Source organism: Quercus lobata, chromosome 8, assembly GCF_001633185.2.
Source record: "Quercus lobata isolate SW786 chromosome 8, ValleyOak3.0 Primary Assembly, whole genome shotgun sequence".
In the NCBI taxonomy this organism is placed as follows: Eukaryota; Viridiplantae; Streptophyta; class Magnoliopsida; order Fagales; family Fagaceae; genus Quercus; species Quercus lobata.
This window is the reverse complement of record NC_044911.1, coordinates 9,870,452-9,884,419: the sequence shown is the minus strand read 5'-3', so window position 1 is coordinate 9,884,419 and position 13,968 is coordinate 9,870,452. Positions and strand designations below refer to the sequence as shown.

The window sequence follows — 13,968 nt, the reverse complement described above, 5'->3', positions numbered from 1 at the left end:
CTCCTTAAGAGACAATGTCTTGACACCTAATTACTTGATGGCTACAACAATGAATCTTACCTGATAATTATCTTTTGTAAAATCAACAACTTTTTGTATTTGAACAAAGAAAGTCTCATCATCGTATTCCTCAACTTGCTGTTTCTCCAATTCATAATCTTCATTAGGATACATATCATAAATTGATGGAGAATTCCAATCCACAATAATATCTTCTTTAAAGCATTTTTCACCATTGTTCAAATATGTTAGGAATACAATAATCTATCAAACTCACAACAATAGAAGAATAAAGTAAAATGTATATCAAAATGTGAAATAATAAGTGTGTTTGACAATTTATTATAAGCTAGCGTTTTGTTTAAATTATCTACTATTTTCCCACACCACATTTTATCTCAGTTTTATCTTAAGGCTTTTGATGAATCAGGACCGTCCGATATAAATAACACCCGTTCGGCCGGTTATGACGCCTCTGCGTCGTTTCCTCAGACAAAAAACGACGTGGTTTTGTTCCAGAATAAAAACTGTGTCGTTTCCTATGCCGTCTCACTCTACAACCCCAATCCATTTCCAAACCCTACTCTCAACTCTCTCTTCAACTTTCATCTTCGCAGCTTCAAAGGAATTAGGGTTTTCACTGTAAGGAATTTCCTCTCTTTTCTTTGCTTTGGCTTCTCATACACACTTCAACTTCAATTCAAATATCTCACTATTTACCATTTGCTGAATATGATTTGTATGCTTTTGACTTGCATTGCATTTTGGTCTTAATATGAGAAACTTTGTGTTGTTGAGGAGGTGGTGGAATCTTCACTGATAATGAGCATTTACAAATGTATTTGTAGCGGTTGGCATTTCATTTTCTCTATGGGAAATTGGGCATATGAAAAATATTGGGTTTTTTCTTGAAGTGCAAGATTATTTAATCTGATACTAATATTTTGGTGCTTCAACCATGTCATGTGAATATAATTAACACTGCCCATTATCTCTGTATGTGCTTAAGATATACCGGGAAATTAATAATTGGAACCCAGATTGCTAGAAACTGGAGGGTGAGATTGTTCATTTTTTGTTGGGGATGCACACTTTGTAATTTGTACTTAAGACATTAGTACTTTGTATACTCAGTGATTAATACTTAATAAGGGATGCACGCTTTGTGATTAGTGCTTAATAGATTTATTTACTTGGTACACAACCTTATTCTTTTAAGGGCAAATTACAATTTACGCATTTGTGGTTTGGTTGAAATTTAAGTTACCAACTTGTGGTTTGAAATTTGATACTTTACCCACCTAGGGTTTGACCGAAATTTAAGTTACTTACTTGTGGTTTGAAATCCTATGATGCAAGTGTTCTCCTGGATTATTTTTTATCTTATTTGATCTTGTATGTTTATGTTTTTTGTGTTTTTGGAGGGGAGAGACATAAAAGTGGAGCAAATTACATATTTAGCCATGTTTTTAATAGATGTGGGTTACAGAACTCTAATTGAGCTAATTTCAATTGGGTAAAATGTCAAATTTCAAACCGTAGGTAGGCAACTTAAATTTCGGCCAAATCAAAAGTAAGTTGTAATTTGCCCTTCTTTTAAATTTGATAAATCGTTCATTTTTTTGGGAATTATTTGTTGGTGAAATGGTTGTTGTTGGTCTGCAATTTTTGAGTGAAATGGATTTTGCTTCCACATCATGCTTCTACAATTGGGTCTAATAATAATACATTTGTGAGGGTATTTGGAATATTGTTCCTCATTTTTGATGTGGGGTATATGGAGGGAGAGGAATGCACGGACATTTGAAGGAACCAAGAGGTCGATTTGAGACTTAAAGATGTATTTCCTCCAAACCTTGTTTGGGTGGGCAAATCCTTTGGGGAATTTTCTTTTTTAAAGAGGTAGTCTTTATATTTCTTATTTTTGTTTTTGTTCTCTTGCCAGCTTAGTACACTTCCTGTATGCTTTGGCCATTTGTAAAATTTTTGTGAGGGGAAAGTGTGATCCAACATGGAATCATGTAACTGAAGAGGTTTATTGAAGTATTATTATCTCTATAGTTTATTGAAGTATTATTCTTTTTCTTAATGAAGTTGATGAATTCCATCTTCTTCTTTTTTTTGATAAGTAATGCAATTTATTGATTTCATTAAAAGAGTCTCCCAAGTATACGGTTGGGGACTAAATAATCAAACACGCAAATTACATGAATCTATAAAATAAAAAACAGAACATAAAGGCTGACAATGCAGAGCTGATATCCAGTCCAACAAAGTTTGAAAGAAAAATAATTTGAGATTAGGCATAGCTCTCTCTGTGTCCTCGAAACTTTGATTGTTCCTCTCTCTCCAAATGCAGGGCAAGTTGACGAATTCCATTAATGTGAGTATCAAACCATGCTATCTCTGAATTCTTGTACTGGAGATCTTGCTGTGTTTGTTGTTAGATATTCTAGGACAGTTGGAGTCTGCTCTAAAAGTTGTTAGGGCTCACAATTATGCCTTTTATGTCCTGGGAAACTTATATTTTTATGTTATCTTAACCTCAAGGGGTTGGCTAAGTGGTTTTTAGACCTCGTTTGGGAGGAGAGAATGGAATGGACTGGAAATGAATGAAAAAAATAATTTTAGAATATTCTTCTCTTTTCTTGTTTTGGAGTTTTAATGGAGGGAATGGAAAACCCATTCCCTTGTTTTGGAGTTTAAGTGGGAGGGAATGGAATGAGTAGGAGGGAATACTCATTCCTTTCTATTCCCTTAAAATCTCAAATTTTTGTTCCCCCCGAAATTGGGAGGAATGAGAGGGAATGAAATTAGATTTAATTATTTTTTTACTAAAACTCCTAAAATACCTCTATATATTCAACCCTTTATTTTAAAACAGAGATCTAATAGTAATATTGTCATAAAATGATTCCATTCCATTTTCTCCATGTTGTTCTCAAATAAGATTACTTACATTCCATTCATTTTCATTTCTTTATTTTAAAATATTCAATCAAGGTTACTTAATTCCATTCCATTCTTTTCCCTTATTTAAATACATTCCATTCCATTTCATTCATTTTCATTCCCTTATGATCATTCCATTCCATTTCCTTGTGAACTCCCAAATGGAGCCTTAAGGTCTCATGATATCCATGAGATTCTGGATTCAAAACCTCTTGCCAGCATCTTGGGGCCACCCTTAAGGGATTTCTCCCTGTAATAACTCGGTGTGTGTGGGATGAGGGGATTGTACATGCCCAAAGGAATAGTCAGATATTCGAAGAGGTCTGGATACCCTTGTTTATCGAAAAAAAGATTTTTATTGGTTCAGCATTGAACCAATTCAAAGATCATAGCTTTTCTGGTCTGAAATTACCTACTCCAGCTGGGAAAGTTTTTTATGGTTATAAATTTGTAAAAAATATAGAACTCTTTTGAGAGCATATTATAATCCAAATGACAAGTATGGGTCCTGTCAAGCTATATGTTGTTGACTAATCTTCCAAAATTCTGCTTCATTATGAAGATTTCAAGTTAAAAGTGTGTGATGGGTTTGATATCATGCTTGAATTATTTGACTGGGAGGAAGTCTCATTTGCTTCTACATGAGCTGCCTTTGGTCATTGTTATTGATTGATTAATTGATTTCTTTTAGAGTTTCTCCCTTCTTTCTCTCTCATGATTTGTTGTAATACCTTCTTTGGTCTCTTGATGGAGTATCTTTATTTTATGTGTTTGAGATTACCAAGACAATAATGGTTATTTTTTATTTCAGCTTTTGAGGAGCAGATGGCGTCAACTTTTACAGCCATGTCTTCAGTTGGCTCCTTGGCTGCTCCAGGTTGCCGTGTTATGGACAAGAAATTTGCTTCTTCTTCAGACAAGTTATCATCTTCTGCTTCCATTTCTTCGTTCTCATTTGCTAGGAGACAAAATGTGATGTCACAAAGAAATCGCTCTCCCAAGATTTGTGCCATGGCAAAGGAATTGCATTTCAACAAGGACGGCTCAGCTATTAAGAAGCTTCAAGTGAGTTTCTCATTAAGACTATGTTGGGTGTTGATTTATTGCGATGGGTTTTTGACTTTTGTAATTTGTTTTTCCTAGTTTCTACAATCTATCAGTTGTTTTGTTTCAGACTGGTGTGAACAAGCTTGCGGATTTAGTTGGGGTTACTCTTGGTCCAAAAGGACGGAATGTTGTTCTGGAAAGCAAGTATGGCTCCCCAAAAATTGTTAACGATGGTGTTACTGTGGCTAAAGAGGTTAGTTTCTATTCTTTTTTTATGGTGCTAAGGTTGTTTATTGAACTTCAAAAAAGATATTTCCTTTTTTAGTTGGAATTTGTTGGTGTTAGATACTTAGATTTCCATTATTGTTGAAACCAAGGATCAAATGAACTTAATATGCCTAGCAAAATTCTGATGAATAAACTTTTATGCAATGGTATTCATCTTTTTACAATTTCTCCCTTGTATGTATTTTTTTTGCTCAATCTATTATGAAACCAATACCATCTTGTGCAAGATATTGATGTATTTGGTCTCTCCCCTCTGAAGGTTGAGTTGGAGGACCCAGTTGAGAACATTGGTGCTAAGTTAGTGAGGCAAGCGGCTGCAAAGACTAATGATTTGGCTGGTGATGGAACAACAACGTCTGTTGTTCTCGCACAAGGTCTTATTGCTGAGGGTGTCAAGGTTTGTATTTTGATTTATGGGGCACTATCTTGTTTGAAAATGTCAAAAAATCCTGTTTAGGTCACTTCATAAAAGAGACAACAATGAAGAGAAAGCCATATTATCTTTGTTCCCTATTTTTCATTTCTCTCTCTTCATTTAGGAAATAGGAACATAGTAGAAAGATAAAGAAAATGTTTTTTTTCAAAATTTTTTTAATCAGTGATGATTTCCCAATCTCATCAAAATGATTTAAAATTCCAGGTGGTAGCTGCTGGTGCAAACCCTGTTTTAATTACTCGAGGCATTGAGAAGACCACAAAAGCTCTTGTGTCTGAGCTTAAGTTGATGTCAAAGGAGGTAATGTATGTCTAATTGAGTTTTCTGGTTTCAAGCATCAAGATTGTGTCCCACCATATTTTTTGTGCGTGGTTTAGTCAGTTTCTAATAATGTCTCTTAATAACAATGACATCGGGCTGCAGGTTGAAGACAGCGAGCTGGCTGATGTAGCAACAGTTAGTGCCGGAAACAACTATGAAGTAGGAAATATGATAGCTGAAGCCATGAGTAAGGTGGGTCGTAAGGGTGTGGTGACCCTAGAAGAGGGAAAAAGTGCTGAGAACAGCCTTTATGTTGTTGAAGGAATGCAATTTGATCGTGGTTACATTTCACCTTACTTTGTCACAGATAGTGAGAAAATGGCAGTTGAATATGATAATTGCAAGGTGTGAATTCTATCAAAGCTGACCTGTTTTGTATTTTTGGCTTTTATGAGTTTATCCCTCCCGCAAATATTGACATCGGCAGTAATATATGTTGGCTTTGCTAATTGATGTGTGCATGTTTTAATGCAGTTGCTTCTTGTTGATAAGAAAATAACAAATGCAAGGGATCTTATTAACGTGCTTGAGGATGCTATCAGAGGTGGATACCCAATTGTGTTAATTGCAGAAGACATTGAACAAGAAGCTCTAGCAACTTTGGTTGTGAACAAGCTGAGGGGTGCTCTGAAGATTGCTGCACTGAAAGCTCCTGGTTTTGGAGAGCGCAAGAGCCAGTACCTTGATGACATTGCTATTCTCACTGGAGGTATGTTCACATCATCTTCTCTTTTGGGTTAACCTTTCTCTGGTTCTATTCCTTCCTGGTTGCTCTATATTAAACCGTCAAGTGTTTCACTGTTTCAGTGTATTCTTCAGTGCTATTTTTGTCACATATTGAGAGCTTTCTTCATCTGGCTTGCAGGAACTGTAATCAGGGAAGAGGTGGGGCTTACGTTAGACAAAGCTGAGAAGGAGGTACTTGGCCATGCTTCTAAGGTGGTGCTTACCAAGGATACTGCTACAATTGTCGGTGATGGAAGCACACAGGAAGCAGTAAACAAGAGAGTTGCGCAGATTAGAAATCTTATTGAGGTATCAATCTTCCGTCCTCTCTCTCACATAAATAAACAGGGTGTGTGGGGTTCATTTTGACTGTTTCTAGGCCAATTAAGTTGACATTCTCATGCAGGCTGCAGAGCAAGATTACGAGAAGGAAAAACTGAATGAAAGGATTGCAAAATTGTCAGGTGGAGTTGCTGTGATCCAGGTAAGTTACCAATAGCAAGTTGTAATTATCATCCGTGATTTTTTTTTTTTTTTTTTTGGGTTGAGTGAAAATCTGAATTTTTCAACTTCCTACTGAACACAAGGTTGGTGCACAAACTGAGACAGAGCTCAAAGAAAAGAAACTGAGAGTCGAAGATGCTCTTAATGCAACAAAGGTAATATATGTTACAATTGGAAAGTACACCAGTACAAATAGGTTTTAGGTTAAAGGTAAGTCCCTTATCAGTTTACAATTTCAATGATTTCCAGGCTGCTGTTGAGGAAGGTATTGTAGTCGGCGGTGGATGCACCCTGCTCAGACTTGCATCAAAGGTGGATGCTATCAGGGACAGCCTTGACAATGATGAAGAAAAGGTAAGCTATTTACTGAAGGTTCAAGTCTTGGCTTTGGTAAAATTGTGGAAGTCATGTCTAAAGCTTTAGTAGTCATAAACTTGGTTGAAATCTCACCAATTTGTAGATATTGTTAAATTTAAAATGACGCAGCATGTTCTTTTGACCTCTTTGGATAGCTTTTTAGGCTGAAGCTGTTTGGATTAATTGCAGGTTGGAGCAGATATTGTCAAAAGAGCTTTGAGTTACCCTTTGAAATTGATTGCCAAGAATGCTGGTGTTAATGGAAGCGTGGTTAGCGAGAAGGTATTCTTACCATTCTTGTCATTTTGTTCTCTCGAGTTTATTTTTATGATGTATTGTACTGATGGTATATTGTTTTCTTTAGGTGCTTTCCAGTGACAATTTTAAATATGGATATAATGCGGCCACAGGAAAATATGAAGATTTAATGGCTGCCGGAATTATTGATCCAACTAAGGTGAGTACCCATATAGAACTTTACAAGAGAAGCATGAGATGGTTTTGACCTGCATTTCATGTTCCCATTTTGGAAGGTTTTGGTAGTTGAACTTTAAGCAATTCATGATGAAATACATGCCAGTATCTTGCTAATGTGTTATGAATGCACAATCATATGAAGTGATGGTAGAGTACCTTCTGACAGTGTCTTGGAGGTCTTGGTTTTCTCTCCTAAATTCATGTTCCTGCTCTAATGCCCAATTTCATTGAGGAGAATGGGGTCTATTTTGTATCCATTGCTTTTATGTTTATTGTTAACAATAGAAATAGAAATAGAAAATAAGGATTTTGTTATTCCTTCTGTTTTGAGTATTGATATGACCCTTCTTTTGTGGTATCTGTTTTTAAATATGTGAGTGGTTTAGCTTCAGTTCTTTTGGTATAGTTAGCATGTGGGTTTACTGGGTTCCAAGATGCATGTTGATCAAGTGAATTGGTGTTTACTACATGGATGGTTCAAGTATTGATATGACCCTTCCTTTTGTGGTATCTGTTTAAATATGTGAGCGGTTTAGTTAGCATGTGGGTTTACTGGGTTCAAAGACGCATGTTGATCAAGTCAATTATTACTTGTCATTTTTTTGAAAGTCTGGTAACTCTTGAAGCTTTAATTCTGAAACTTTACATTCTCTTACTTCAGGTGGTTAGATGTTGCCTTGAGCATGCTTCCTCAGTGGCAAAAACATTCTTGATGTCAGATTGTGTAGTTGTTGAAATCAAGGAGCCTGAACAAGTGCCTGCTGGCAACCCCATGGACAACTCAGGTCTGTAGTTGCTAATTTGAAACCATTAACTCTGCCAATGTTCCGCTGCTTCTCCCTTTCAAAAGTTGGTACTGACTAAATGTCTTTTTTTTTAAAATTTTTTTTCCCAGGATATGGCTACTGAGGTTGATTGACAATAGAGCTTTCTAATCGGCATTATGAGATGCAAAGGGAAAGTGAGAAGTGCAACCTGTGTGGTTAGCTAAAGAGATGTTAGTTTTATAGTAGCAGATGAGCAGACTAAACTAAATAGTAGCAGATGAGCAGACTAACTTTTTTTTTTTTTTTTTTTTTTTTTGTAAATTTAATTATTTGACAGCAAAAGAAATAACAGTCTAGTGAGGTCAGCTTGCTGGAGTATGGCATGTTTTCAAGGTTTGAGAGTTAGGGCTGGCTCATAGGCTTAGGCCATTGCCTAGGGCCCCCAATTAGAAAATGGCCCCAAGTTCTGAGAGTAATGCCATTTACATGAATAATCTTAGGCCCTTAATGCTTTCGACTTGTGGGAGATTTCCGGCATGATGATTGTCACTATTCTCCTTTTTGTTCAACTTGGCATTGAATTGTTTTTGCACATTGCTCATCCCTCTCTCTCTCTCTGATCTCTCTTTTTTTCATGTTTGGGGGTCTCAAAAGTTTCTTGATTCTTTCCCAAATTTTTATGTCCAAGAGCCTAAACTTGTGCCACAATTCCTGGCTGCTATTCTAATCTTGCTCTGCAATTGCAAGGCAATAGATGCACGCCTTATGGTTGGGTTAAATTGTTCCCTAGGTGCAGTGTATTATAGGTTCTAAAACAAATAAGGCACAATGGAGTAGAATAGATTTTTTTTTTTTGAATAAGGACAATAGAATAGATTGGTTGAGTGGATTAAGGGGAGAAATAATTTGGTTCAGTCATAAGACCACATCACAAATAATTTTTACCAAAGAACTACATAGTTTATTGAATGGACAAAGTTTAGCTACAAAATTAGTTGTAGTTTAAGGCTATAATCTTACTCAATATTTTTTTATTAGAGGTAAATTTTGACAAATCCACCATTGGATTACACATTCTTATTATATTTTTCATGCTTGCAAAATTTATAGAAAATTAAAAATTAATAGCTATGGTATCGATAAATTATTTAAATTACAAGTTTTTATAGTTTAAAATTATGCATAAAATATAAGCTTATAAATCATATAGTAAATAATATCTGATCGATACAAAATTTGACATGTGTATTAAGAATGTAAAAAATATGTAATTCAATGGTTAGATTTTTGAAATATGTAGTAATATTTATTTTATTGAATAAAGTTGTAGTCTTATCTTATAACTAATTTTGTAACTAAACTTTGTCTTGAATGAATTAGGGTTAATTGATTAATCATTTTTTCTTTTTATAATTGGGGGGTGGGGGGAATTAATTAATTAGTGGTAGCAATAAATATTGCCAACCTAAATCCTTAAATGTTTATTATCTGCAAATGGCAAGTAGAATCAGATCATATTAAAGCTTTTTCTTTTTCTTTTTATAGTTCGATAGTCACAATGAATGTGGAGAGTAGAACATACTAAACCCATTGGTAATTAGATAATGCAGTAGTTGTTTATTTAAGCGTATAACTACTAAAACAAAATAGATTTGTGGGTTATAGTTAGCTCACATGGTAAAGTTTCTTATAATTGAATAAGAGACTTATGTTTGAATCTTGTTTATACAAAAAATCAATAGGTGTCTTGACTTGATAATAAAGAACAATCAACAATTATCATGGAAAAGAAACCATAGGTTCAAATCTCATTGTATCTTTTAAAAGAAAAGAAAAGAAAATCAACAATAACAGCAGCATAGACTTCATCCAAGCATGATAATTCTTAGGCAAAAATACAAAATTGACTCTCTAACTTTCATCGTTTTTCATTTCAGTCCTCTAACTTTTAATTTTTGTCAATTCAGGGCTCTGTTATAACTCAGTTAATGGTTGCCGTTAGAACTCTTGAAACCATGCCATTTTGTAGAGAGAGAGAGAGAGAGAGAGAGAGAGAGAGAGAGAGAGAGAGAGAGAGTGTGTGTGTGTGTGTGTGTGTGTTTTTTTTTTTAAATAAATAAATAAATTCGGAATTAAAAGAAAATAAGAAAAATCTAAAAAAAAAATAAAATTAAGGGGAACGACGTCGTAGTTCCCCTTCCCTTGAATCAAAACAAAACAACCACAGCAACATTACGTCCGTTCGATCGACTGAACGGTGGTGATCAAGCAACTCCCATCGCAAGGCCTTTCGTTCCAACTCTGGCCCGCAACAACCACTCTCGTCACCCTCCTAGATCACCACCGCTATGACCCTAGCAATAGTCCCTTGTCTTCCACACTCCTCGACCAACGTCGCAGTCTTAATATCCTCAAGCTTGGATCTGAAACCGGCCTAGTTGGAATTGCCGCAGTCACTACTCTTGGTGCTAATGTCACGGTCATCAACCTCCCACACATCATCACGAACCTCCAGTTCAACGCTGAAGCGAACACCGCTGTTTTGGCCGCGAACGGTGGGACTGTCCATGTGGTGCCGTTGAGGTGGGGAGAGGCTGATGATGTGAATTTGATTGGGCGAGACTTCGATCTTGTACTAGCCTCGGATGTAGTGTATCACGATCCCCTTAATCTTTATTTTATTTTATTTTATTTTATAAAGATTTTTCTTATTTTCTTTTAATTTTGAATTTATTTTTTAAAAAAAAAAAAAATCTACAAAACGGCGTCGTTTCAGGAGTTCTAACGGCAGTCACTAACTGAGTTGTAACGGAGTTTTGAATTGACAAAAATTGAAAGTTAGAGGACTAAATTGACAAAACTAAAAGTTAGATGACTGAAATGAAAAACGGTGAAAGTTAGAGGGTCAGTTTTGCATTTTTGCCTAATTTTTAACTTGAACTTGCTAGGAAATTTTGACATTTGACCTCTTCAATCATGTCATATAAATCAAAGTTATAAATGCTATATCGTATCAATATTGGTTAGATTTTTTGTTCAAACCAGTAATCCTATAAACAAAATCTCTTTAAAAGATATCGATTTAAATACTATATAATTTCAGCATGATTAGATTGACAAAAAATTATATATATTTTTTGTAATTTTTTTAAGGGTTAACATGGAGTAATAATTTCTTTTGAATTGGGTGCTTTATATATATAGTAATTAGTAATGAGATTATTTTTGTGTTGATGAACACGTACAGTATCTCTTTACGAAGAAACAAAACCTAATGAACATAAAGCTTAGGGGTAGCCAGTGGGGTCCCATGTAGCCAGAACTAATAAAGCAACAAAGCTAGGAAGGAAGATAGATAATCACCAGAGAAAGAATGTTGGAGTTGGGAGGTCGCCTAAGGATAAAGATGGAACTCTGAGAAGTAATATCACCAATATTCTCGCGGATGTGTGAAAATGAAAAGTAAAGCACAATGTGATTGTCATTTTGTGACAAAATTCAAAATTTCACTCAAGCAACCTAGAGGTCGAGCCGTTTTGTGTCAAAAAAAAGTGACACGTGGCAAAAAGTTGCCAAACTGTCGTCACAGTTAATGAGATAGTTGAAAAAATGGGGCAACATGAAATTAATAAAATACCCCCAATCCATGACGCTTGGCACTCAAAGGCTCGTTTAGTTGGATGGATGAACGACCTTGGAATGAGGGGTAACTGATGAGCATAGATCATCTACTTTCAATCGTACAAAAGGTCTTGTCCACTTTTGTATAAACAAAGCAAGGAAGGATGGTCATCATCAAGTTGGAAAGGCATAATCTGTTATTGTATTCAACCCACTTTCCTTAAATGTAGACATGACTCTCGAGGTATGTGGATTCTAATTAATTTAACTAGTAAATTTTTTTATTATCGAATAAAAAATTTGAGATTTAAACTCTGCTTACACCAAATCTTACTCTGATGATAAGAACAATTATAATGGAATAGACACTATAGATTAACTTCTGTTGTATCTATAAATTAAAAAAAAAAAAAAATTGCTTGGCCTTCGCCCACAATTGTAGCCATACCTTTCACAGTTCACACCTTAATTATAAGCAATGGTTGAAATCATGGGGAGTAATGGTTAGCAAAAGCTCTATATAAGCACCATACATCTCCACAGCTAAGAATGAGAAAATTGTATCTATGATTTCTCACATTGATACACTTTTAAATTGGGTAAACTACATATTTAGTCCTTATCCTATGCACTATATTTCAATTTGATCCCTAATCTTTCAATTGTGTCAATTTGGTCCATAACCTTTTAGTATCGTATCGATTTAGGCCCTATCGTTATCTTTTGGATGAAAATTTATGACGTGTCTAATGGTCGAAACAAAAAATTAGCTTACGTTGATGAGACAATAAACTTAAATTTTATTTTGGCCGTTTGTCATGTCAGTAATTTTCATCTAAGATATAACATCAGAGACTAAATTGACACGCCATTAAAAAGTTAGGGATTAAATTGACATAATTGAAAGGTTAGAGACTAAATTGAAATATGGTGTAAAGTTTAGAGAACAAATTACCCTTTTTAAAATTCTATTACTATTAATATTAATTTGAATATCAGAAGAGTTTTGATTGATATCACACTATTATCATTCTAAGTTAACTTGTAATTTTTGATAGCTCTTTTAAAACACATTTGAAAGAGTGACCCACCAAAATTCTTTGTATTAGCAATTAAGATTTTTTGCATCATCAATTAATAATAACATTTTTGACAAGTCTTTCAAAACACGTTTAAAAGAGTGAACCACCAAAATTCTTTTCATCGCCAATTATTATTATTATTATTATTTTTCTTTTTGGGAAACACTTTGCATCATCAATTAATAATAACATAATGAATAGTGAAAGCATAAAGCTAGAAAACAAATCTTGACGAAGGCATTTTAGAACATAGACAATCCTTAAACGTGGCGGACCTTCATATGCCCCTTCATTCATTCTTTTACAACAGGCACATAACTCCAAATTTCCAATACTGGCTAGTGCGAATTGGCCCAATTCCCTTTACTTTTCACTTTATATTCAATTGGACCGTTGTTTCTAATGCCAACAAAATTTCTTCTAAAAGTGGGCAGGTTACCTCTCACAAGGAAATTTTAGCATCCAATTATTTTTCACTTGCCATCAATTATATGGACCCCAATCTGTATTTAATACCCCTATATTGACTAAGAATTGAAAGACTCAGAATCCACTTGCTCATCCATCAATTCAATTGACCATAAATTCAGATATGAATCCATATTTAATATTAGCTATTGACCCCAAACATTGAACTTGCTAAGGTCCTCGGTCCTCCTCCCCCTATCCCCAAGGCAAAGGGCAAGTAGGGCCTTTTTTTCTTTTTTCTCTTTCTTTTTCACTAGAAATTATTTGGATGTACTAGTAGTTATATAATAGGAGTCTATCTTTTAAATTTCCCTGCACTATTATTTGCAGATTTATTCTTTGGAATTTTGTTCTGCAACAAAATACTTAGGCTGATTTTACCCAACTTGGAGCCTATCGCATGTATTAGTGAAACTATTTAAAAGCAATTATGATGACTCCACAATCCACATATCCATCTACAAAAAAAAGAAAAAAGGAAAATGGACTATATCTAGCAAAAAAACATTATGATGATTCCACATAATTTTAGGGCCCAAATTTACTTTTGAGAAAGCACATTATTGTCTTTGCGTGTCTCGTACTGCTTGAACATCTCTTCCTTCACTTTCCGGGCAAACTGTCTTCTTCAACTCATTAATCATAATTACTATTTAGTGCAGCACATTATCAAAGATAACCTTAAAAAAATCATTAAGCCTTAATATATATATAAGGGTAAATGAATTGAACTCTCAACTTGTCAAAAAAAAAAAAAAAATAAAATTTATGTTTGATTATTTAATAAATCTGTCAAACTTAAGCCTGTGCTTAGCTCTTGAGTATAAAGTTTAGTTATAAGTTACAAATAAATATAAAAGCGTATTTTGTAAGAAAGTCTGTAATTAAAAATTTTCTATTTAATTAGTTTATACAATATAAT

General features: G+C 34.5%; 1 protein-coding gene across 3 annotated transcripts; it reads left to right on the top strand.

Annotated features, from left to right (window-relative positions):
• The first annotated feature begins 488 nt into the window (after positions 1 to 488).
• LOC115955615 (chaperonin 60 subunit beta 2, chloroplastic) lies at positions 489 to 8,469 on the top strand. 3 transcript variants are annotated; one of them, XM_031073812.1, is made up of 16 exons: positions 490 to 642; positions 1,784 to 1,902; positions 3,764 to 4,017; positions 4,127 to 4,252; positions 4,547 to 4,684; positions 4,928 to 5,023; positions 5,147 to 5,389; positions 5,519 to 5,753; positions 5,910 to 6,079; positions 6,177 to 6,254; positions 6,358 to 6,429; positions 6,524 to 6,628; positions 6,821 to 6,913; positions 6,996 to 7,088; positions 7,770 to 7,893; positions 8,004 to 8,469. In XM_031073812.1, the coding sequence occupies exons 3-16, from the start codon at positions 3,778 to 3,780 to the stop codon at positions 8,015 to 8,017; spliced, it is 1,827 nt and encodes a 608-aa protein (XP_030929672.1). In that variant the 5' UTR covers positions 490 to 642; positions 1,784 to 1,902; positions 3,764 to 3,777; the 3' UTR covers positions 8,018 to 8,469. The 3 variants fall into 3 exon arrangements, with proteins under 3 accessions (XP_030929673.1, XP_030929672.1, XP_030929671.1); XM_031073811.1 differs by lacking the exon at positions 1,784 to 1,902; XM_031073813.1 differs by lacking the exons at positions 1,784 to 1,902; positions 8,004 to 8,469 and having other exon boundaries at positions 489 to 642; positions 7,770 to 7,901.
• The last annotated feature ends 5,499 nt before the right edge of the window (positions 8,470 to 13,968 follow it).

Coding starts and splice junctions, on each gene's coding strand:
- LOC115955615 (XM_031073811.1), top strand. CDS start 3,778: ATGGCGTCAACTTTTACAGCCATGTCTTCAGTTGGCTCCTTGGCTGCT. Junction 5,390..5,518: donor TTGAATATGATAATTGCAAG/GTGTGAATTCTA, acceptor GTTTTAATGCAG/TTGCTTCTTGTTGATAAGAA. Junction 6,629..6,820: donor TTGACAATGATGAAGAAAAG/GTAAGCTATTTA, acceptor GATTAATTGCAG/GTTGGAGCAGATATTGTCAA.